We start from the raw sequence: 25,800 nt of genomic DNA on the forward strand, positions 1-25,800 counted from the left end.
TCTGGACTTTGGTAACATCTTAATATCTAAAACCACTTTAAGACCCTTTTTCTTATAACACTAATCAGATTAAATATTTTCTTCATATTGTGTATTCGTAGGTTATGTTTCCTGTCCTATATCCTCTAGTAGAGGTGTTTATGAATGGCAAAACAACAATAAAGTTGACTAATAGGAGAAAAACATAGGAAATTAAGATTCCAAAATAAGTCATATTTAGATACTCAGAAGATAATCATGAGGAAAGTTTGCTGAGAGCAGGGGTGACTCAGGGGTGATCTCTATTTTCCATAGGCTCCCTAGAAGACTTAGGAGGCTTTACATGAGCCGGAGTGTTGTAAGAACTCAGCAAGCCTGAGGCGCCACCCCTCTGAGGCTCTACTGGCCCTTAATAGTTGCTGGGAGGGAGGAATAGATACTTTTTTCTGTGGTGTAGCCATTGGTAACATGCCCATGCTCTTGGAAACAAGCCTTCATTCATGCTTCTGTAAGCAACCCTGATTAAACTCACTGACATCAAAAAAGTCATGAAAGTAGAAGGGGGACTAGATGGGAAGGGAAAAAGGATCAGCAGGAGTGGGAGGGATAAGAGAGAGTAATGGAACTGAATAAGATCAAAATACATTATATGCATGTATGTAAATGACAGTGAAATGAATTATTATGTATAATTAATACATGCTAATAAAACAAACAACAGAAGAACTCGGGAAGCCATCTTCTCCTACCTATAAGAGCACCTCAGCCTTGGACTCCCGTCCCTGGATAATTTTCATATAAATATTCAGGAGGAGTAGCATGGCTTTCACACTCAGGGTAGGATGCATTTGGACCGTTGTGACAGGACTTCGGGGAAGTGAGTCTGGCTCACCTGCCCCATGCCTCTAATCCTGGAATTTGGCAGCCCCTTCCAAAGAACAGAACAGAGGTGAAGAGAGTGGACACTGCTGTCTGAAGCCACTTTTGATCTACCACTTTGCTCTGTCTGGTTCTCTGGAAAGCAGAGTATTCAGCACCATCAAACAGGAGGGCATGGGGCTTCCTGATTACGTCCATTTTGCCCCAGTGTCTACAGGGCCTTGCTCTATTTGAGTGGCTGTGAATGATGGGGCTTTCCATAAACATACATTATGACCTCAGATCCAAGGTTGACTAATATAACTCAGTGCTCCGGGAGTTCTTCCTGTCAGCCCCCTGCCTCTCTTACTCATGTGCCTTTTGGTGAGTTCATATGTATGAATGATCTAAAAGTTATGTAGGGCATTTTTTTTTTTTTGAGACAGGGTCTCCCTGTAGCCTCAGCTGGCCTGGAACTCACTATGTACCAAGCTAGCCTCAAACTTACAGAGACCCACCTGTCTCTGCCTTCCCAGTACTGGGACTAAAGGCCCATTTTGGGAGGAGGGTAGGGTTGGTATTTTTGAATGAGCTATGCAGGGCATTTTTAAAAACTAGTACATGCCCCTGTCCCAGCACTAAGAGATCTGGAATTATTCTGTCAATCCAGTTCCAGAAAGGACCAGGCACTAGCATTTAAATTAAAAAAAAAAAAAAAAAAAAAAAAAAAAAAAGAAATTCAGCCGGGCATGGTGGCGCATACCTTTGATCCCAGCACTCAGGAGGCAGAGGCAGGCAGATCTCTGAGTTCAAGATCAGCCTGGTCTATACAGTGAGTTCCAGGCCAGATACAGGGAAACCCTGTGTCAAAAAGACCAAAAAAAAAAATAAAAAATCAAGGGCAGCTAGGGTTAAAAAAAAACATTGGTTTGGTTCATGCAGCTAAAATACAGCACAAATGATAGTACCTTCAGAAGTCCACTTGCCCCATTTCTTTGATTTCTGTCCTATCAATTCACCATATCCACCTTCCAAAATCTACAATCATATTCACTCCTTTACTCATCATTTCTGAATCATGTATGGCATAATGGAAATTTCCCAAATAGCAAACCCACCAACCACATGCTACATTGATGACAATATTATCTGGACTTTCTTACCTCCAATTCCTTGGTATCTTTTGACTTTAGGAACACCTTAATGGTTGAGACCATACTCTGAGCACATGAATACAATGTGATTTCTCCTGAGGCCACAGTCTTTTGATAATTTTCACGAATGTATGATAGTAGCTCCTCTTCAGTTTTAAAATCTGGGGGGGGGGTGCATTTTTGATTATCATATTCAGATTAACTCTTTGTATCATTTAAGGGCTTTCCAACTTAGGAGAATTTTGCCTTCCAGGAGAAATCTAACTATGTATGGACTGCCATGACAGGTGCTAGTGATTACTAGCATAAAGTATATCGATGTCTGGGTGATATTAAACATCTTACAGTGTCTAGCACAGCCCACACAAGGAGTGAAGGAGTATCAGGCCTAAAATGTTAATAGTGCCAAGACTGAGAAAGAATAGAGGTGATTAATTTTTTTTTTTTTTTGGCATTTTTGAGATAGGGTCTCCCTGTAGCCCTAGCTGGCCTGGAACTCAATATGTAGACCAGGCTAGCCTTGAACTCAGAGTGATCTACCTGTTCTGCCTCCTGAGGGCTAGGATTAAAGGTGTGCACCACCACACAAGGCACAAGTGATTAATTTTAAGGCTTTGCAACTATATATAAAAGTTTACGGTTAAGATAAAATAACTGTCTTTGTTCATAGAGAACAAATTTTTTCTACCTAAAAAAAATCTGAATTAACAAGAAAGCTCTTTGAATTAATGAGGAATTATAACAAAGTTGTATGAAACAAAGTTAATCTATAAAAGTCTATTCCTTCCTTATGTAATAGCAATGTACAAGTAGAAATTGAAACTAAAGCTACATTAAGATGGTTCAATGGTTAAGAGCACTGGCTGCTCTTGCAGAAGATGGAGCGGTTCAGTTCCCAGCACTGGTGGTTCACAACAGCCTGTAACACCAGTTCCTAGGAATCCAATGCCCTCTCCTGGCCTCCATGGGCACTGCACATACATGGTACACATACATAAATGTAAACAAACACTGGTAGACATAAAAGAAAAATAAAATTTTTTAAAAAAACCAAATTATCAATTACTTCAACACCCCAAAATGATGAAGTACTCAGGAATTAAATATAAAATAATTTAATATTTAACATTTACATGAAGAAAACTATGAAACTGTAAAAGAAATCAAAGAACCAAATAAACGGAAGTGTCCCATGTTTGTGAATAAACAGGCTCCAAACTGTCAAGATCTCAGTTCTTCCTTGTGATCTATAGCTTCAACGCAATCAAATGAAGATCTTAGCAAGTTACTCTTGCTGGCAAACTGATTTTAAAGTTTATATAGAGAGGCTAAAGACCAACTCAATATTGAGAGATAAACAAAATCAGAAAACTAAAAACTATCCAACTTTAAGACTTACAATGAGGATATAGTGTGGTATTAGCAGAACAAAGAATGAACAGGTGTAATAATATAGCAGAATAGAGTTCAGAATTAGATCCATAGTATAGTCAACTGACCTCTGACAAAGATCAAAGGTAATACAATGGATACAAGATAGTCTTTCAACAAATGGTGCTAGAAGTAGGTATCCAAATGTGAAATATTAAGTCTAGACACAGACCTTTTATTCTTCAAAAAAAAAAAAAAACCCTCAAAATGAGTCATAGTCACAAATGTGAAAAGAGCCTAATATTGCTAGAAGTTAACAAAGGAAAAGTCCAGATGGTCTTGGGCAAAGTGATTCTTTTTAAAAACACAACTAAACAGTCATCACCAAAAGCATAATCATGAAAGAAATAATTGTTAGGGTAGACTTCATTAAAAATTAAATACATCTGCAAGGTGTGGTGATGCTCCTTTGTAATCTTAGTACTTAGGAGGGAAGAGGGTCAAGAGTTCAAGGCAAGTCTCAGCTACAAAGTGAGATTCAACGCTAGCCTGTGTTTACATTGAGACCTTGTTTCAAAAAACCAACCGAACAAAAATGGAATACTAATGTTCTATCAACACATTGGCAAGAAAGTAAAAGATAAACCACAGATTCAGAGAAAATATTTGCAAGATATCTGATAAAGGCTCATTATCCAAAATATACAAAGACATCTTAAAACTCATCAAGAACAGAGAAGTGGCTCAATTCATAAAAGGTGCTTGCTGCCAAGCCTGATAACCCAAGTTTGATTCCCTGGGACCCACATAATGGAAGCAGAGAACCAATCCCAGCAAGTTGTCCTCTGACCTTACACATGTACCATGGCACACAGGTGCACATGAGCACACACACATACATACACATGCACTAAATAAAAATGGCTCAGCAGTTAAGAGCACTGACTACTCTTGTAGAGGACCCAGGTTCAATTCCCAGCACCCACGTGGTGGCTACAAACCATCCTTAACTCCAGTTCCGGAGGAATCCGAAGCCCTCTTCTGACCTCTGCAGCATTGCATGACACAGGTGCACTCAAAAATTAAAAAATTATTTAAAACTCAACAAAAAGACCATCTGAGGGCTAGGGTGATAGCTCAGTTGGTACAGTGCTTGCTTTACAAGCATGAGGACTCAAGTTTGATCTCTTGGAATCCATATTTTAAAAAGCTGGGTGTGGTAGAACCTGCTTATAATCTCAGCACTGAGAGGACAGAAACAGGTGGATCCTTTGGGTTTACTAGCTAACCAGCATAGACAACTTATTCAGCAAGCTCCAGGCCAATGAAAGACACTATCTCTAAAACCAAGGTTTTAAAACTATGGCAGCAAATGCCTGTAATCCCAGCACTTAGGAGGTGAAGGCAGGATTGAGAGTAGCCTCTGCTACATAGGAAGTTTTTTCGAAAACATATATTTTATTTATTATTTTTATTTTATGTGTATGAGTGTATTGCCCACATGTAAGTGCCTCCATGCCATGCAATGCCTGCAGAGGACAGGAGTGTTGGATCCCTTGGAACTAGAGTTATGGACAAGTTGTTAGCCACCGTGTGGGCGCTAGGAACTGAACCTGGATCCTCTGCAAGAGCAGCCAGTGCTTTCCACTGCTACGCCACCTCTAACCCCTACATATGAAGTTTGACTCTAGCCTGGCTGTATGAGATCCTCTTTCGAAATAAATGAATGAATAAAGAAAAACAAAGTGGTGGCTCCTAAAGAATGACAGCCAAGGCTATCATTGGCCTCCACATGCATAGGGACAAATCCTAGTCTGGTCTTTACTTCTCTAAGTATTTCTTAGGAGTATTTCTTCTGTTCAGGTGGTTTGTGTGTGTTTTCTCTTCTCCCTTATATTTCATTTATTTGTACAAGGTTACATACAGCCCAGCTGGCCTCAAATTCATTATGCAGCTGAAAATGACACTGAATTTCTGATCATCCTGCCTCCACCTCCCCAGAGCTGAGATTAAAGGAATGTACTATCTATTATACTCAGTTTTATATGATGCTGCAGGGATCAAACACAAGGCTTTCCTGAATGCAAGCACTCTTATCAACTGAGCTACATCATCTTCTAAACATTCATATATTAACAGACACCAAATGTTCTAGAATGAAGGAATACCTTTAAGTTTAGAACTTCTTAATGTTCTTCCTCTGTCTTCCAATTTATCTGCTATTCTTCCACCAATTGACTTTTGGAGCCCTTTCTCCACAGCCACATCTGGACTACCATCTGGATGTAACTTCTGAGCCTTTACATTTAGCCTTGCCACATTCAGCATCTTTAAGGAACGGGACATGGTATTCATCTTCTGTCTCACTGGAGTACAAGGGACACCACCTACCAAAATGTCAACATGGGAAGAAAAGTCAACTTTGATGTCTGTGGAATCTAAACTATATTACTTCAAATACTATGAAAGATACTGAAATGAAGTATGTAAATCCCTTCAGAAATTATGTTAATCAGGTAGTGCTTTCATTTGCTTCTACCTACAATACAGGGTCAATAGGCTCCATCTAACTGAAATTCAGAAACTAAACATCTCAGTGATCTTCACAGAAAGCAAATACCAAAACACCCATTTTGGTGTTACCCAGCAGCCACAGAGGTAATGAGACTTTTATTTTGCAGTGCTAGGGATAGATCCCAGAACTCGTTCATGCTAGGCAAATGTATGCTTTTTCTGAAATACAATTTATTAATCTGCAACAGGAGACAATCTTCAAACTCATTAACACAGTAATTTACTCTTGGAAACTGTTGCCACAGAAATCTTTTAAGAGTACATGTATGACACATGTTGTAGTATTATTTATAATGATAAAAACTGAAATCAACCTACTTGTTTAACAACATGAGTAAAGTAGAATAATTAAAACGGCAAAGATGGGGCGGGAGAGATGGCTCAGTGGGTAAGAGCACTGGCTGCTCTTGCAGAGGTTTGATTTCTAACACTCACTTGGCGGCTAACAGCCATCTATAACTCTGGTTCTAGGGGATCCAATGCCCTCTTCTGACCTCCACAGGCACTGTACAACATGAGTGCACTTACATATATGTAGGCAATATACTCATACACATAAAAATAATAGATGAAGGGGGGCTGGAGAGATGGCTCAGCAGTTAAGAACACTAGTTGTTCTTGCAGAAGACCCCAGTTCGAATCCCAGCACCCACATGGCAGTTAACAACTGTCCATAACTCCAGTCCCAGGGGATCCAACAGCCTCTTCTGACCTCCTCAGGCATTGCACGACATGGGTGCACTTACCTACATGCAGGCAGTGCACACACACACATAAAATAAACATACTAAATAAAATTTAAAAAAATAATAATAGATGAAATATTTTTAAAAATAAGTAAATAAGGTCATGGTGGCACACGCCTTTAATCCCACCACTTGGGAGGCAGAGGCAGGCAGAGCTCTGAGAGTTCGAGGCCAGCCTGGTCTACATACTGAGTTCTAGGACAGCTGGAGCTACAGGGAGACCCTGTCTCAAAAAGACCAAAAAAAAGAAACAAAAAACAGCCTTTTCATGTACATACGTTTCTTTCGGCTGCCTTCTTGATGAGCTATGCCAGAGTCTTCATGGGACTTTCTCTGGTAGAGGTCAGAGAGACAACGTGTTAATTCACTTTCAGTTTTGGAGGACTCTTCCTTATTAGGTGAGGCAGCCTGTAGTAACCTATAAATACAAGATGTATAGTATAAAGCCAAATTCTCATTTCCCAAATGCTTTAAAAACAAAAACAAAGAAAACAGCAGCAAAAAATTCATAATCCTCTTAAAAACTAAAGATGCCCCTATAAGATGTCATCACAGACTATAATATAGATAAGCATGTAGTTAGGAACAAGATTAAAACCTTGTTAATTGTCACAGTTGCTTCAGATGTTCAAAGAAATTAAGCAGTACAGACACAGTTAAAGCCCCACTCCATCTTTTCTGATCCATGCTCCCTACAGGTATTTCTAAAGGTGTTTGTATCTTATGCATAGATACACACATGCACGCACACACACAAATAAATTTCTATTTTATGTTGCAAATTTTATATAAATTGTATCACACAATTTCACCTTTTACAACTGTTCCTACTCAACAGGCACATTTGTGTGTGTGTGTGTGTGTGTGTGTGAGAGAGAGAGAGAGAGAGAGAGAGAGAGAGAGATGTGTGCCTGGGCATGTGCACCATGATACTTGTATAGAGGTCAGAGGACAACTTTGTGGAGACATTTCTCTCTTTCCTCCTTTACGCAGATTCTAGGGATCAAATTCAGGTTATCAGGTCTCTGTGGCAATCACCTTTAATCCACTGATCCATCTTACTGGCACCTAACTTGACTTTTCAAAGAGCCATGTTTAGTCTCTGTTGATCACCATTATTTATTTTCCATGTAATTCATATTCTTATTACTGCCTTCCTATGTTTGGGTAAGGAGGTTTCAATTCTTTCTCTTTTTAATTTCAATTTTTTGTTGTTGCTGACTTATTTTTATGTGTATGAGGGTTTTGTCTGCATGTAAGTGCTCCCATGTATGCAATGACAGCAGAGGTTAGAACAGGGCATCAGATTCCCTGGAACTGTGTTTACAGATGGTAGTTAGCCACTATGTGGGTATTGGGAACTGTACCTAGGTTCTCTGCAAAGCAGCCAGTGTTCTTAACCACTGAGCCATCTCTCCAGCCCCAACTATTTTTCTTTTTTGAGACAAGTCCTGCTAGGCAGTCCATGCTGGTCTTCAAACTCCATCTTCCCAAGGGATTGATTATAAGAAAGTACCTTCATGCCTCTTTTTCCTTTCTTGTGTTGGATTCTTAGCTAGTTTTTAACTTTTCTTTACAGAAATAACCAGTGAAGTCTATAAATATTCCCTTCAGTATAAATTAACCTGTATTACACAAGTTTGCCATTTTTTTTCCATTACATTTATTATTTATTTACTTGTTTATATGTGTATACACACACACACACTCATGTGCTACAGTGTGCTTGTGGCAGTCAGAAGACAACGTTCTGGAGTCAATCCTCTTCTTCCTCCATATGGGTTCCAGGGATCAAACTCAAGTCTCAGGTATGGTGACAAGTAGCTTTACTTGCAGAGCCAACTCACCAACCCAAGTTTGCTTATTTTCTACTTTCATTACTTAGTTCTAAATGTTTTCTAATACTTAGTCCTAAATGTTTTCTGATTCCCATATTATATATATGGGAGTGTTTAATCTCTATTTTATTTTTTTTCTAAAATTTTTAAAAATAAGGAACATGCCTGGTGTGGTGCAAAACGTCTTTAATCCCAGCACTCGGGAGGCAGAGGCAGGCGGATCTCTGTGAGTTCACGACCAGCCTGGTCTACATAGTGAGTTCCAGGGCAGCTGGGGCTACAGAGACCCTGTCTCAAAAAGACCAAAAAAAGAAAAAAAAAAAGGAACACTTCGTGAATCTGTGTCATCCTTAACCAAGGGACATGCTAATCTCTTTATTGTTCCCATTTTAGTATATATACTGCTGAAGCAAGCCCAATTTGACAAACTTTTTTTACTGGAAATTTCTAAACCACATCCAGATATTTGAGAACTGATTTTAATAATCATTATACAGAGATATATAAAAAATTGCTTTACCAAAATGATTCCATCAAGTTTGAACTGGTGCCACTGATGTTAGAGAAAGGAAACCACTTTTCCACAATAGCCGAACTCCAGGGGATAGTACATTTAAGCTCCTGCTGGGCCCACTCTGGAACAGGGAGAACTAAAGGAACACAGGGACAGAAGAAAGGAGGCATCAGAACCAAAGCAGAGATTCCAAGTCCTTGCTCTTCCCCTGGACTGACTCCTCCCTTCAAAGGACATACAAATGTTCATCAGTAACAGTATCTGCTCTTCTGCCTCACCATCGTCTACAGGTCTATCTTGTCTATGAAAAATGAAAACACAATTTGAAAAATTCATTCTTACTTGCAACAATCCCCTTCATCTTATTTCTGAAATATTATTCTACATATGTTTAAAATTATGCTATTTTTCTATTCTTAGAAATTTACTCCCTTTTAGCTGGACATGGTGGTGCATGCCTTTAATCCCAAGACTCAGGAGGCAGAGGCAGAGGCAGAAGGATCTCTGTGGCCTCCATAGCTAATCTAGCCCAACTGTGGCTATAGGGGAGACCCTGTCTCAAAAAAGACCGAAAAAAAGAAAAAAAAAATTTACTCCCTTTTAAAAAAGTGGCTTTTAAGACAAGAATAAATAATGCAGTAATATAAGAGCAGCCTAAGGGTTGGAGAGATGGCTCAGCAGTTAAGAACACTGGCTGTTCTTGCAGAAAACCCGGTTCAAATTCCAGCACCCACATGGCAGCTAACAACTGTCCATAACTCCAGTTCTAGGGGATCTGACAGCCTCTTCTGTCCTCTGTGGGCATTGCATGACACGGGTGCACTTACCTACATATAGGCAATACACACATACACATAAAATAAAAATAATGAATAAAATATTTAAAAAAAAAAAGAGCAACCTAAAACTGCAGATCTACATCAAGGAAGTACATTTGAAATGATAAGACATGGCACTGTATGATAGAAAGGGAGGCTCTCTCAAAACAAGCCGGTTAGAGCAGGTGGTTGGAACACTAGCAAAAACTTAGGTCCTCACTTGGATAAGAGTGTGGTGGGGAGCCTGGACAGTAAGTTATCACGCTGATTTGTACTTTCCAAGGAAATGTGAGGCAGGCTGGAGCATGGAACACTGGTACAATACTCAGAATGCTGTTTTACAGTATTCTAAAATACAGTTTTCAATCTAGAACTTTATAAACAATTAAGTTATGGTCTGTTCCACTGCAATACAAATATTCTGTAATACAAACAGCTCCCATGATTGGCAAATAAGACAATGACATAAATATAAAACATTATATATTTTGATTAACATGTGATTATTACTAATATGATAATACTTTACATTACCAAGTAGCAACAGCTGAATCTGAAGTGGACTAACACAACCAGCCAGAAGACCTCAGCACCACCCACCACACTCTTTCAACCCACACTCTTCCCTGTTTGGCCACATGCTTTTCCTTGTCATTCACTCTTATCTGTATAATACCACAGACTCAGTCCTTCTTCTCACTACCATTAAACCATCGTCACCTTTTGGTTAAAGGATAAAGTATATTATGGAGTTTTCTTATTATGAATTTAATGTACCTTGTTTTTTCTGTTGTTGTTGCATGACCTGTGTGCCACAATGCAAATGTGGAAGTCAGAAGAAAACTTTACTAAGTTGGTTCTCTAGTTTATCTGGGTTCTCAAGATAGAACTCGGGTCCTCAGGCTTGACAGCAAGCACCTTTACCCTCTCAGCCATCTCACTGGTCCTGAGGGTTTTTTTGTTTCAAAGAATAATTTGGGGCCATCAAGATGGCTCAGCAAGTTAAAAGTACTTGTCCTCAAACTTCACAACCTGTGTTCAAGTGCCAGGACCACATGCAAAATAGACAGAATCACTAGTTTTACACAGTCTTGATTTTTAAGATTTTGGTTTTAGATTTTGTTTTGTTTTGTTTTTTTTGAGACAGGGTCTCCTTGTAGCCCCAGCTGGCCTGGAACTGTTTATGTATACTAGGCTGGTCTCAGTCTCACAGAGATCCACCTGACTGCCCCCTAAGTGCTGGGATTAAAGGCATGCACCTTCATACTCAGCTTATTTTAAGTTCTAAAATTAATTTCTTAAACACACAAAATGGTTTCATTGTATTTTTTCTATTTTTAAGTTTTCCATTATGAAATTTTCATACATTGATCATTGTGCCTGCTCCTACCCCCCCTATTTGTCCCCCACTCTCTTCCTCCTGCTGGTCCCCTTCCCACCCTCAAATAGTTCTTCTGCTTCCATGTCATACATATGCATATACATGTATGTATACAGAAAAGCAGATTTCACATGAGAGAAATATGGGATATTTTGTCTTTCTTTCCCATTACACTGTTGCTACCCATGTCTCTCCCCTTTGACCCTCTTCCCGTCTACTTTTTTTGTCTTATATCTATATCCATCTACATATATACATACATACATTTATATGCAGTTTTCATTAAATATATTAAAAGGGCCAGGCTTCATCTTATGACTGATTTCAAATTGTTCATAGGGCCTTCAACCTCCTCAGAAGTACTTCAGATCTCTAAGAATAGTGATTTAAACTGCCTGAAATTCTATAGCTTGCTTTTATCTGTCTTACAACATCCTGGGGCTCTACTAAATGCATGATTAAAAAAAGTTATGATACTGGAAAAGAGTACAAACCACCCAGCACTGTTAATTACTGTCTAAAAAGCTTACCAGAAGCAGCAGGATCTTCAAATGAATTATGAACCTGATTAAGTACACTATCTACAACATCTGAGAAAAGGGAAGCTGTTTCCTGGGGGCCTTCAGCCCCAACTGTCTGGAGAAAATGTCTTTGAAATTCAGCCTCCTTGGCTCGGAATACAGTGAGAATCATAGCATTGGCAGAGAGTGGGGAAATAACTCCAGTGATGGGGGGCCAGCCTTCACCAGGGTCCACACTGGCAACCTACAAAACCATGTTAATTAGTTGAGATTATTGTTGTCAATATGCATAAAAAATGTAGCCTAATGAAAGATTGAATAGTTGGCTATTAGTAGCAGTAGGGAATTTTTACTAATTACATAGTACTAAAGCTTCAATTTATAAGAAAAACTTTACCGGTTAATATTTGCTATTCACTTACTGTCTCAGCATCTTTCTGATTTTATTTATTTCATTTTCTTTTACTTTAGTAATGAAAGACAGAAAAGGGAGTCTTCTTCAACTGGGAAAAGGAACAAAGATCCAAGTGCTTCTACTTCCAATTTTAGTATATGTGCAGCTGAAGCAAGCATAGCTACATACTATGTATTCACTGAATCTTTACAAATGATCATTGTTGCTGGGTGTGGAGGCACACACCTTGAATTCCAGCACTCAGGAAGCAGGTGGAGCTCTGTGAGATTGGGACCAACCTGGTCTACATAGTGACCTCCAGGCCAGCTGTGGCTACAGGGAGACCCTGTCTCAAAAAGAAGATCATTTTTTCCATTTTATAGAGGAAGGACTGAGGGTGAGAAAAAAGGAACCTGTTTAAGGTCACCTTGTTAGTGCAGGAAGCTAGATATATCAAAACCCATGTACTTGATTGTGGGGAAATACTATCACATAAGGGATTTATCCAGAACAGGTAGCAGACCTGAGACCCAATCTCAAGGTGGCCTGACTCCCCAACTTTGTCTACTCATATTATTCATATAATCAAGGTTTTATGATGTTATTAATGCAATGTAGTGCTCTTTTCATTGGCGCATGCAACTTAAAGAACAGCATCTGTTTAGAGACAAAATCTAGAATCATTCTCTAAAATCTTTCACCAGAGGATTCAGAATAAAGATGCTTCCTGTGCCAGACATGGTGATGTATGCCTTTAACTCCGGCACTTGGGAGGCAGAGGCAGGTGGATCACTGAGAGATGGAGGCCAGCCTGGCCTACATAGTGAGTTCTAAGCTAGCTGGGGTTACAGGGAGACTCTGTCTCAAAAAAGGCCAAAAAAAAAAGATGCTCCCTGAGATTACAATGGCAAAGAAAAGTAAAGAACGTGTTTGCTGGTAACTAAAAAATAGCCATCATTTTAAAATCAAATCTGGGTGCATTTGTGCTCCTTTTCAGAAGACATTACTAAGTTGAGTAGCTACTCTATTATATTTAATTTTATAATGTAACTTTTTCTTAAATATATTAAAATCAAAGTATATACTAGAATATTTAACAATTAAGAAATCACCTATCACCTATCACAGTCCAATATAACCATTCAAATAGGCCAACTATCTTTTCTCCTATGTATATTCAAAGTATTTAACCTAGCCAGGCATGGTGGAGCATGCCTTTAGCCCCAGCTGATCTCTGTGAGTTCAAAGCCAGCCTGGTCTACATAGCGAGTTCCAGGCTAGCTGGGGCTACAGGGAGACCCTGTCTCAAAAAAGGAAGGAAGGAAGGGAGGGAGGGAGGGAGGGAGGGAAGGAGGGAGGGAATTTAACCTAATTGGATTCAAGGTGCATGCAATTTTACAAATCTCTTCTTTATTAATGAACATTCTTTTCATGATGCTAAGATACAGAGAATATTATCTGTAAAAACACCACCAGTTGTACTAAGATTATAGTAGGTAAGGCAATCCTTGGCATCTTGGCATTTTACAGACATGCTTATCTCTTATCAGCAGTATGCTATTAGACAACAATCACTAGCATGTGGAAGACACTTACCAGATGTAACTCTTCAGCAGTCAGCTTGCTTACCAGCTCCTGAAATAACAGTCTCTGAGTTGATTTGTGCTCTTCTGGACTTTGTAGCTTCCAATTGTCAGTGCCTAAAATGTCGCTCATTGGGAGAGACCACTGGGCCACTGAACCTTTTAGAAAAATTCTAACTGGTTTCTGAAAATGTCTCTGATGCATGGCTAAAGGCTCTAAGGAAACTGTCCATGTTTCTTGAATCTCTTTGCCTGTTAGAAATAAAGAACATTAACATTCTAATACATGAAACAGTTTCTAAAAAGAATTTCATAGGGAGAATGAAAAGAATCAGATTTCCAGTTGAGGTAATTAATGGGTATTGTCACTCAATTCACATTTTGACCCTTAGTCTATTGACTGCAAGCTATCAGAGCAAGTTCATTAGGCTCTATAGAGAAAGCGGTATACAAATGGATTGGTATCAGAACTTCTGGGGAGGCAGATGCAGGATCTCTCTGAGTTTAAAGCCAGCCTGGTCTACATAGCAAGTTTCAGTTCTACCAGGGCTATGTAGTGAGAGACCCCATCTCAAACAAACGCACACACACACACACACACACTCAAATAGTACTACTTAAAAGAAATAACACTCCTTGCTGGATATGGTGGTACATGTCTGCAGTCCCAGCACTCAGGAGGTTAAGGTGGAAGGATGGATAGTTCCAGGAGGCCAATTAAGTTACAGCTCAAGGTCCTATTTCAGAAAATACCAGAGAACAAAAATGAAAAACATTTAGTTTGGTAAGCTCAGGGTATGGTTCAGTGATAGAATGCTTATCTAGCATGCAGGCCCTGTGTTCAACTCTCCTGGCACCAGGGAAAAAAAAAGAGACTCCCCCATAAAAGACTTACGTCTTATAAGAAGGTTAAATTCTAAAGACTAAACGGTAAATTACTGAAACAAAAGTATTCTTTAGAATGCCTTAAACTGGCTAACTGTGGGATCATACATCTATAATCCCATCTCAGAAGTTCAAGCCCAGACTCAGCTACATAGCAAGCTTGAGGATAGCCTGGGTTATATGAAACCTTGTCTCAAAAAACTTAAAACGCGTTAGAGATGGCTCAGTAGTTAAGTGTACTGGCTGCTCTTGCAGAGGACCTGGGTTCAATTCCTGACACCCACATGGTAGCTAACAACCAACTGTAACTCCAGTTCTAGGGGAATTCAACGTCCTCTTCTGATCTCCTTGGGCACTGCATAACATGGGTGCACTTACATACATATAGGCAATACACTCATACACATAAAATAAAAATAATAAAGATTTTAAAAACTTTTATTTTTATTTTTTCGTCTTTTTGAGACAGAGTCTCCCTATAGCCCCAGCTGGCCTGGAACTCGCTATGTAGACCAGGCTGGCCTCGAACTCACAGAGATCTGCTTGCCTCTGCCTCCTGAGTGCTAGGACTAAAGGCATGCACCACCATGCCTGGTTTATTTTTAAAAACCTAAAAACAAAAAATCTTTAAGGCTGTACATAATTATAATATAGTCTAATGCACATATTTCTATGCAGTATTTTTTGTATGAGTGCATAATGTATTCAGAAACAAGATTCACCATGTAGCAAATTAAATGGGAAGCAAATATGTGAAGATGGTGGCTTTTCCTGATAACAAGCATCATTCAGGGGCTCTGTAATTTATTTTTCAGCCAAACAGTTTTATCGTTCTCTAATTTATCAATTTCTTCTATGAGACAAAGAAATCTTAATATCCATATGCTTATGCATCTGAACAATATTATTCTTTCAGGACAGCCAGAAAATACTTTATAATCATTCACTTGTTTTCTCACACATGCATCAGCAATTGTATTACAAGTTCAATCCTGGGGCTGGAGAGATGGCTAGCGGTTAAGAGCATTGATTGCTCTTGCAGAGGACCCAGGTTTGATTCCCAGCACCCACATGTCAGGTAACAAACATCCTAACTCCAGTTCTGGGAGATCTGACACTGTCTTCTCTCCTCTGCAGATATTGCACAACATGAGTGCACTTACACACATGTAGGCAATACACTCATACACAAAAATAAATTTTGAAAAAAAACCAAAGAAGTTCAATCCTTCCTGTGATATCTCTGATTTTGCTTATGCATTTTTCAATTCCTTCAATTACAAACATTAACTGAGTATCCAGGCTATAGGAAATGCCAAAGAAATTCAAAGCATGGACCTGGACCTGCCTTGAACTAAAAAATGTAACTAAGATTTTTGTAAAGTTATTTGCTTACCTTTAACAGGAAGAAATAATGTTCCTTCCATCTGTGGAAATGAGGCTTCATACTCAAGAGAATTATAGAGTAAACAGTTTAAAGTGGCATCAGTTGGCAGAGCTGAAATCCATGGGGAGAGGCAAGGTTTGCAGGACAGTTTGCCTTCACCCCCCAGCATTGTTTCCCCAGCTTTAATAAAACCCTGGCTCCAAGTTTCTGATGGCAAGACAGTGCCTCCTCCATGGTGGAGCAGTTCACAAACTGTCCAATAACCAATGTGGTCTGGGGATTCCCATAACTAAAATAAATATGACAAAGAAACTTGAGTTAGTAAGTTTGCAAATTAGGCACTTAGGAATAAACCAGAGAAAAATCAGGAAAAAGCTGGTATCAACATTAAAGGATCAAATTACATAATCAATAAATTTGTCAAAACATGCACAAATAATGACTAGTATCTATTACTATATAGTTCATGAACACAATTACCACGTAATGTGCCTTCAAGAAAACATTTATTTGAGGCTGGAAAGATGGCTCAGTAGTTAACTGACTTCACTTGCAGAAGACCTGGGTTTAGTACCCAGTACCCACATGGTGGCTAACATCCATCTGTAACTCCAGTTCCAGGGAATCTGACACTCTCTTCTGGCCTCCATGGGCATTCAACACATGGTACACTTACATACATGCAGGCAAAACACTCATACACATAAAAAAAAAATAATTAAGAAAAATATTTATAGTAGTAGGGAGATGACAGTACTTGTCTTGTAGGCACAAAAATTCACTTAAAAGCTACAGTCCCAGCCCTTTTTACTATATTTCATTTTGACACAGGGTCTCATCAAAAAGAATGATCCAGGGGCTGGAGAGATAGCTCAGTGGTTAAGAGCACTGACTGCTCTTATAGAGGACCCAGGTTTGATTCCCAGCACCCACATGGTGGCTATAAACCATCCTTAACTCCAGTTCCAGGGGAATCCAAAGTCCTCTTCTGACCTCCACAGCATTGCATGACATGGGTGCATGCATAAACATGCACACAATACACTTGTACACATAAAATCTAAAAAAAAAAAAGATCCATCTATGGTGGCACATGCCTCTAATCCCAGCATTCTAGAGGCAAAGGCAGATGGACTCTGTGCAATGGAGGCCAGCCTGGTCTACATAGAGTTCCAGGCCAACTGGTGCTACAAGGAATCCCTGTATCAAAAACAAAAACAAAACAAAAAATGTGACATATGAAAATAATTTTTGAAAATTATATTTTTCTACTTTTATGCATATAAGGTAGCAGACATGTCCTAGCAGCAGCTTCAAATCTGAGGGTCTGTAAATGTTCAGAGGGCCATAAACTCCAAGAGCACAGAGACTACATCTATCTGGTTCCCTAACAGTAAATTAGCCCCTAGGATACCTAGCAGGTATGTTGCAAATCTGCTGAATAAAGCAGAATATATGTCAGGAGTCTCTCATCCACTCCATCCCATATTTGGGCATGACTTGAGTGCTCTGATCTCTCTGCTTCCCATCTGATTCCAGGTTCTGTTTCTCTCAGTTCTTCCTGCCTGTGAGCCCACCAAGACTGGAGCCTGCGTAAGTCTCCCTTTTGCTTCCAGGGGTAGTTAAGCTGAGGGTTCCAAGTTGGGAAAAGACAGAGCTTCAGCAGAAAAAAAAAATTTTCAGGAGAGTTTAAAGATACTTCCTGTAAGAAGAGGAAACGGTAAATTTGAAAAGGAAAGTCTCAGAGAAAACCTGTGACCTTGAAGGGATCTTTCAAGTCTCATGACAGCCTAGTTATTTTAATGCTGCTCCAGAAAAATACGAAAGGAATCTCCAAGACCCATCTGCTAAGACTTATTTATAGTCAGTAGTTGACATAATACAATTTGAAATCTTTGATAGGATTTGATATCAATTACCTCAAGTCAAGCACTTTCATTATACTCTGTGTCTCACGCTTGGTTTCTTTTAATTTTTACTGCACCCGTACTGTACAATGCCCTCAGAAATCAGAAGATGGTATTAGATCCCCTGGAACTGGAGTTAGGATGTTTGTTAGCCACCATGTGGGTGCTGGGAATCGAACCTGGCTCCTCTTCAAGAGCAGCCAATGCTCTTAACTTCTGAGCCATCTCTCCAGCCCCATAACACTTAATTTTTTTCACTTAACAAACTTTAATTCTACCTTCTTGTTTGGTCTGTATCTGGTACCTATATCCTTGATGATGATGATTGATTATTCTTTTTCATCCACTCTGGATTTTTTTTTTTAATTTTTATTTTATGTGTATGAGTGTATTGCCTGCATCCTGTCGTGCAATGCTTCGGAGGTCAGAAGAGGGAACTGGAGTTAAGGACGGGCCTCCGCAAGAGCAGTCACTGCTCCCAACTGCTGAGCCATCTATCCAGCCCCCACTGGATTTTTTAAAAAATAGGAAAAGCATCTTGGAAAAAAAGTTAATTTTTAAGATTCCATTTTCCAGGGCTAGAGAGATGACTCAGCAGTTAAGAGTGCTTAATGCTGCAGGGCATGGTGGCGTACACCTTTAATTCAAGCACTTGGGAGGCAGAGGCCGGTGGATCTCTGGGAGTTCAAGCCCAGCCTGGTCTACATAGTGAGTTCCAGGCCAGCTGGGACTACAGGGAGACCCTGTCTCAAAAAAAAAAAAAGAGTATTTAATGCTGTTGCAGAGGACCCGGGTTCAGTTCCCAGCACCCACACAGCAACTTACAACCATCTCTTTCCAGAGTTTCAAAGGATCTGGCACCTTCTTTTGGCTTCCTCAGGCACACAATGCATATACATACATGTAGGCAATCACTCATATACTCCAAGTTATAAAAAAAGATTCCATTCTCCCCATCAACTGTTCATCTCCTTAACTACTTTTTGTCTTTTCGTTTATCCTCTTTGACAAACTATAGCTGCCTTATTTTGAATTCCTCAAGTCTTTTGAGACTTCTTTGTGAAAGCAACTTGGAATTCTTTTGTTTTGATTCAGGGTCTCATGTAGCTCAGGCTGGCCTTAAACTCACTCTGTAGCCCAGGATGCCCCTAAACTTCTCATCTTCCTGCCTTCACATCACAAATGCTCCCAAATGTTCCTAACTCCTCCCAGATCCACCGCCCCATTTGAAATCTTAACATTATTGGTTTTAAACACCTGTTGATTTCCCATCTGTAATCTTGCAATTTAGCCCACTTGTAGTATAGTGATATGTATTTCTACTCATTGGAAACATCTTTCACCTGTTTAAATCACCTTCTAAAACCTCATTGATTAAAACAAAATCAATGTATAGATGTATAGATTGGCCACTTCTTTCCCTTATCAGGGCTCAGTGTTCCCAGCCTTTGGGTTTGTAAAACTAAGCTCATTCCTAGCTCACATCCCTAGGCCTGGTCTTCTCTATTGTCTGGAATGTTCTTTCCCAGCCTTCACATTCTTCCTCCTTCACATCAATTCTCTGCTCAGAAGACCCTCCCTGACTACCATCCTTATCTACAGTAGCCACTTGCCTTCCCCTCCTCTCCCTCAGCTTTTTTCTTCAGAGTACGATTTGAAATCCTATCACTTATATGCTCATCTGTTTAACACATCTTCCACACTAAAAAGTAAAATCTATTTTTGCCTCATCTATAGCAGCTAAACAGGGTATGTGCTCAATGCAGCCATTTATCAATGAATATCTGTAAACTAAATGGCGTAATATGAGGACAATACCTCTTATAAAGGTAAAAAAAAATAAATATTTGACTAAAAAACACACATGGGGCTGAAGAGATGACTCAGTGGTTAAGAACACTGGCTGTTCTTGAAGAAGACCTGGGTTCAAATCCCAGCACCTACATGGCAGCTAACAACTGTCCATAACTCCAGTTCCAGGGGATCGGATAGCCTCTTCTGTCCTTCACAGGCATTGCATGACACAGGCACACTTCCCTAACATGCAGGCAATACATGCATACACATAAAATAAAAATATTTTAAAAAATTAAACACACACATATTAATGTAACATGGAAGCAGAAGATCAGGAGTTCCAGGTCATCCTCCAATACAGAGTTCCAGGTCAGTCTGGGCTACAATCTGGGCTGCACTAATTTGTTTAAAAAACTAACAAAGTATCCATATATATAATGAATGTGTGTACATACATTTATCACAGTACTTACAGGAGCAAGGGGCTTAATTAGCAATTTAAGACTAAGTTTGTAAGAAGTGATTCATTTCATCAGCAAATATTTTGAGATTTTTGTTTTGGTTAGGTTTTTTGAGACAAGATCTTGCTATGAAGTCCTAGCTAGCTTGCTATTCACTAGGCAGCCCAGCCTGGCTCTGAACTGGTGGCAATCCTCCTGCCTCAGCCTCCCATGGACCATCATTTAAGTATTTTTAGAATAGATGGAAAGTGACTGGCACGGCAATTCAGAGGCTGACTCCTCTAGTTGTCATTTGGGCAAGGCCTTACGTTGAGACAGGTTTCCTCTGGCTTAGAAGGGGTCTAGAGGTACATGCCGACCGAGCAGCATGGGACAGGGCAAGAAGTCAGGATCTGTGGACTAGCTTAGAATGGGTTTCCATTGACTGGAATATACGTGCTGTGCTGGAAAAGAAAGTCTGCAAAGGTATCCAAGGCCTTCCAAGCTTTTAGCTGGTGGCTACCCGGGACCTTCCCATTTTTGTTGGGAAAACTGTCCCTCTTGCTTTGTGACTGCAGGGCTCTGGGAAGGGACACATTCAGGGTCTCCGGCACTCTGCCAAGTTCTAGCAGGCGGGGAGTACCGTGCCCGGGATCCGAGGCTGCTCTCGCCTTACCGTAGACCTTTCGGTGGTGTCCACCCAGTACAAGGTGATGTTTCGGACGGTCATGACCTCCTGGACTCTCTTGGGTAACAACTTCTCCATCACCTGCTTGGATGTGAGCGGGACGCACTGAGCCTGGGCCTCACACCCAGACACGAACTGTAGCAGCTCCCTCTGCGAGTGTGGACAGGGCGCCAGGAGGAAGACCACGTTCCCAAACCCTCCGAGCGCGGCCTCGGCCCCCTGGGCCTCGCTGTTGGCGCCCAACAGTCTCCGCCCGCTGCTCCGGAGGACCGGCTTGGTGGGTGACGTGATCTCGGGCCGGTCCCACTGGTAGTCGAGCAGCGTCTCCATCAGGGCGCCGTGCGTGTGGGTGGCCCTGGGCGCGGGGCCCGGCAGGTGGGCTCCAGGAGCACGATCCCCGAGCCTGGCCTCCAGTTCCTCCTCGAAGTCCTCCCAGGACCGGGTCCCCAGCTCTCGGAAGTCAGACACCCGAGAGGGCCGGCTGCGCGCCCCTTGAGAGTCAAAGAACTTGAAGGTCCAATGGACCCGGGCCAGGCCGAAGCGGCAGCTCAAGTAAGTGAGGAGGCGCAGGGCGGCCCGCCGCATCAAGCTGTGGCGAGCCGCGTCGCCTGCGGTGTCCACCAGCAGCATCACTTTGTGACAGCAGATCATCTCGGCCTCCCGGGGTCAGCACCCGGGCGCGCGCGACCCTTCAGACAAGCAGCGCCATTCACCGCTCCCCTCAGGCCGGACTCGAAAGGCTCCCGCGCTCTCCGTCAGCTGCTGCTATTGGAGGAGCGGGTTCCCAAGCTCAGCTCTTATTGGTTGCTGGCTGTACGTAAGCTGCGTGTGTACTTCCACTTTTGACGCTCACTGGAAGGGTGGTGTGCAAAGCCTCGGTTTGATTGGTGGAGGGTGTGACTGTGGGCGGGGCTTTGGGTTCCTGGAGAAACTTAGCACTCATTGGCCTGAGGCTTGGTTTTAAAATTTAAAGAGGCGGTTCTTCGGGGGGGTGTCGAGCCTATGGGCGGACACGGAGGCTGGCCTTTGGGCGGCAGTGCGCAGGCGTGCAGAAGGACTGCCAGAGCCCTGCAGGGTTTACCTAGACCCTGAGTGCTGGGCGGTGCGGGCCAAAGGGCCCTTGGGAGATGTGAGCCAGGCTCATTTTAAACCACTCCTTAGCCTGTGAGCGAGCAAAAGAAATTAAAATTTTCATAATCCCAACACTCGGGAGCTAGAGGTAGAAGGTTACGGGTTCGAGGCCAGCCTGCACTACTTAGCAAGGCCACGGGAGCTGGGATCACAGTGGGAGGACCCTGGATGCTCTAACAAAGACCGGAAGCCAGGGAAGGGCTCTGAGTTCTAGGTGAAAAATTGAACTTAAATGGGCAAAAATAGAAACAGGGAGATCCACCAGGAGTCTGCAACGCATCTGGGAGGCTGTTTTACAAAGTAAGGAATTAACACACCAGAAAGCACCAAACCAGTTCATTGGATGTAGAAAGAAAAGATTAGACCTTCTGCATCCCCTGTGTCTGCTTTCTAAAAAGAAAAAAATCTCACAGCTTGTTCGTTAAGTAGTGTTTTGTGGCATACCGAGGGTTTTTTGTTGTTGCTGTTGTTGTTTGGTGGGCGTTTTTGTTGTTTTTTGTTTTTTTAGCCAATTGGGCTATCCCCAAACTGCATATGTAACTGAAGATGACCTTGAGTTCTGATCGCTCTGCATCCACCTTCCAAGTCCTGGGATTACAGGCATGCCTGGTTTATTGGGTAATGGGGATCAAATCCAGGGCTTCATGCATGCTAACCTTCCAAGCACTCTACCAACATCCTCAGCACCCATATATGTTTCTTATATAGTACTTGATTAAGTGGATTTAGGATTATCGGACTGGGTTTTACTTAAAGTGACTCAAAAAATGGACAAGTGGCTTTATATGATCCCTATTCTGAGGATACGTTATTTTTTTTCTATTTCTTTTTTTTTAATTGTACTATTTTTATTTTATGTGTATGAGTGTATTGCCTGCATGTATGTAAGTGCACTTGTATTGTGCAATGCCCTTGGAGGTCAGAAGAGGGCATCGAATCACCTGGAACTAGAGTTATGGACAATTGTTAGCTGCCATGTGGGTGCTGGGAATACATCAAAATGATGACTATTCACTTCCTAGAATGAGATCTTTATCAACCATAACTTGAAATAAAAAGACAATTTGATCAGATGTTACACTTATGTTGTCCAGATAAAATCTGGAATTTTTCTAGCATGGACAGGGTTACTCACAAGCCCCCACCCCTAACTGAGGAACTATGGACAGTGGATAGCTTAGTAGATTGACCTCTTTTCTAGTGGATGGCCTGGCACTCATGAGTATACGGCAGCAAAAAATGAACTGGGGGGTTATTAAAAGCAAAAAAGCACCAAGTTGACTAAGTTGGGCGGGGGTGGAGGAAGTTGGGGGGTGAGGAGAGCAATCTGGGAGGAGTTAGGGAGAGGAATAGGGGACATGATCAGAATACAGTGACTACAATTCTTAAAGAATTAATAGAAATAATTTTCGTGTGTGTGTGTGTGTGTGTGTGTGTGTGTGTGTGTGTGACCATGCCTAGCGTTTGACGAATGTCTTTAATGAAATAAAAAGGTTTGACATGGCCAGGTGTGGTGGCTCACACCTTTAATCCCAGCGCTCAGGAGGCAGAGGCAGGTGGATCTCTGTGAGATTGAAGCCAGCCTGAACTACATATCCAGTCCCAGGTCAGCTGGACAGCTGGGGCTACAGGGAGACCCTGTCTAAAAAAGACCAAAAAGAAAAGAAAAAAAAATAGGATTTTATAAGGCTATTAGATTTTTATTGTCACTGTTGTTCTGGTATTTTGATACAAGACCATAATATAGATCCCAGATTGGCCTGTCACTCTCCTTAATCCTCCTGCCTCAAGCCTTCAAAGTGCTGGGATTACAGGTGTGTACCACCACACCAGGCAAGGTTATTCAAAATGAGGATCAATGGGGATCTTTTTTTCTTATCCTTAACCTACGTGTATGTTGTATCCTGAAATTTAGCTTAAGTGGTAATATGAAAGCTGGCCATGTTGGCATTTTCTGTAATCCCAGCATTTTGGAGGCTGAGGCAGGAGGATCCAGAGTACAAAGTAAGCTTGAACTACATTGCAAAGCTTCTATCTCCAAAAAAAAAAAAAACCAAAAAAACAAACAAACAAAAAAACCAAGCTGGGGCATGGTGATCCATGCCTTTAATTCCAGTGCTTGGGGGGCAAGGCAGGAGGGTCTCTCTGAGTTCAAGGCCAGCATGGTCTACATAGTGAGTTCCATGTCAGCTGAGGTTACAGGGAGACCCTGTCTCAAAAAGACCAAAAACAAACAAACAAATAAAAAAAACCTCAATCTCTCATAATTTGTTAGGCATTTAAAATTTCCTTTTTTGGCACTAAAGAGTTTCTTATTGTTTATGTCATTGTTTCTTTTTTATGTTTTATAATACGTATTAGAAAAGTATCTATATATACAGTAAATATGCATATATTGAGGTATTAAGGGTATAGATTCAAACCTTTATATATGTATTTTAAATTATATAAAATGTAATTCTATGTACTTAAGGGAAACCATCAAATCTACACTTTATGGCAATGGTTTTGGACCAGGGTGCATATGGTTGGGACAATGAGCCCTGATTGTATTGGATATTTTGGATGTAGAGATACACAGAACTTGCCAATAGATTGAAAAGTAGAATAACTTCTGAGTTTGGGGGCCTGAAAGCTGAATAGAAAGTAGAGAAGGCTCAGTGAGAAAGCAATGGGGAGAAGGGGGCAGAATATCAAAGCCTCCAGCCAAGCAACAGTTAGGTTTAAGATATCAGCTGGACCCCTGTGATGGTTAGCTTTAATTATCAACTTGATACAGAATGAGCCTAGAATGATATGGGAAGAGACTCTCAATGGGGATCCTCTACATTGAACTGGCCTGTGGGCCTGTCTGTGGGGGATTGTCTTAAAGAAATTAATGCATGTGGGATGTCACTGGGCAACACCATTCCCTAAGCAGGGCATCTTGAACTGAGCCATGTGCACCCTAGTCCAAAGCCTCAAAGGTCCACCCATAGTGACCTACATTGGTCAGTCATGATGCCGACCCCAAATTTCCACAACACTCAGAAAATGACACTGGGGACCAAGTATTCAAACACATGAGCCTGTAGGGGACATTTAATATTCAAACCGTAACAATCAGGTCTTTCTCTTTGTATCCTTAGTGCCTAGAATAATACACATTCAACAAATTACTTTTAAATTTGAATTTAAAGGCCAGGCATGATGGCAAACACCTTTAGTTCCAGCACTCTGGAGGCAGAGGCAGATGGATCTTTGTGAGTTCAAGGCCAGCCTGGTCTACATAGTGAGTTTCAAGCCAGCTGGGGCTACAGGGACTCTGCCTCAAAAAGACCAAAAAAGAAAAGAAGACCAAAAAAATTGTTTTTTTAATTTAAAATATGATCAAACACTCATTGCTCTGATTAGAAAATAATTATGCAGATAACATAAAGTACCACCAGAGGGCAGCAACCCTGACTTCTACATTCCCCAGAATTCCTTAGCCTGAGAAAAAGCCAGGAATTTATTGATGCTATCCCCACTACCCCCATTAAAAAAAAAAAAAAGACCTTGGGTAACTGGGAGGCTGCACCTGGGACATGTGAGTCCCCTTCTTTTAGCAAAAGATGCTTACTTCTTCCCCTCATTAATAGAAGAGTAATCACTTATTTCCAGTACCTAGTGGGATAGTCAGGATGCTGGGTACTCCTCATGGTAATTCTGCAAGGCAGGTGCTGTTCCTTTCTTTTTACAAATGGGAAGACTGAGACTCAGAGGAATTCTCACAGCTAGCAAGAGAAACATAGCTAGAATCAGGCCTGGCTGATTCTAGTTTCAGTTAAAGTCCTTGTGAGATGTGTAGACAGC

At 41.0% G+C, this 25,800-nt stretch overlaps 1 protein-coding gene and 1 pseudogene across 1 annotated transcript in view; both read right to left on the bottom strand.

The window, feature by feature from the left end:
- The window catches only part of Ticrr (TOPBP1 interacting checkpoint and replication regulator), a 45,986-nt gene extending 24,418 nt beyond the window's left edge, over window positions 1-21,568 (bottom strand). Inside the window, exons 1-8 of the mRNA XM_008852814.3 lie at window positions 20,824-21,568; window positions 16,013-16,292; window positions 13,745-13,983; window positions 11,764-11,998; window positions 9,041-9,170; window positions 6,961-7,100; window positions 5,531-5,749; window positions 2,001-2,152 (exon numbers count right to left, since the gene is read on the bottom strand). Of these exons, the coding sequence (XP_008851036.1) occupies window positions 2,001-2,152; window positions 5,531-5,749; window positions 6,961-7,100; window positions 9,041-9,170; window positions 11,764-11,998; window positions 13,745-13,983; window positions 16,013-16,292; window positions 20,824-21,486 (2,058 nt within the window). The 5' untranslated portion in view covers window positions 21,487-21,568. The remainder of the gene's footprint in view (window positions 1-2,000; window positions 2,153-5,530; window positions 5,750-6,960; window positions 7,101-9,040; window positions 9,171-11,763; window positions 11,999-13,744; window positions 13,984-16,012; window positions 16,293-20,823) is intronic.
- LOC115067642 lies at window positions 8,836-8,933 on the bottom strand (annotated as a pseudogene).
- Window positions 21,569-25,800: the final 4,232 nt, after the last annotated feature.

The sequence above is a fragment of the Nannospalax galili genome, unplaced genomic scaffold, assembly GCF_000622305.1.
Source record: "Nannospalax galili isolate Female #2095 unplaced genomic scaffold, S.galili_v1.0 scaffold185, whole genome shotgun sequence".
Lineage (NCBI taxonomy): Eukaryota > Metazoa > Chordata > Mammalia > Rodentia > Spalacidae > Nannospalax > Nannospalax galili.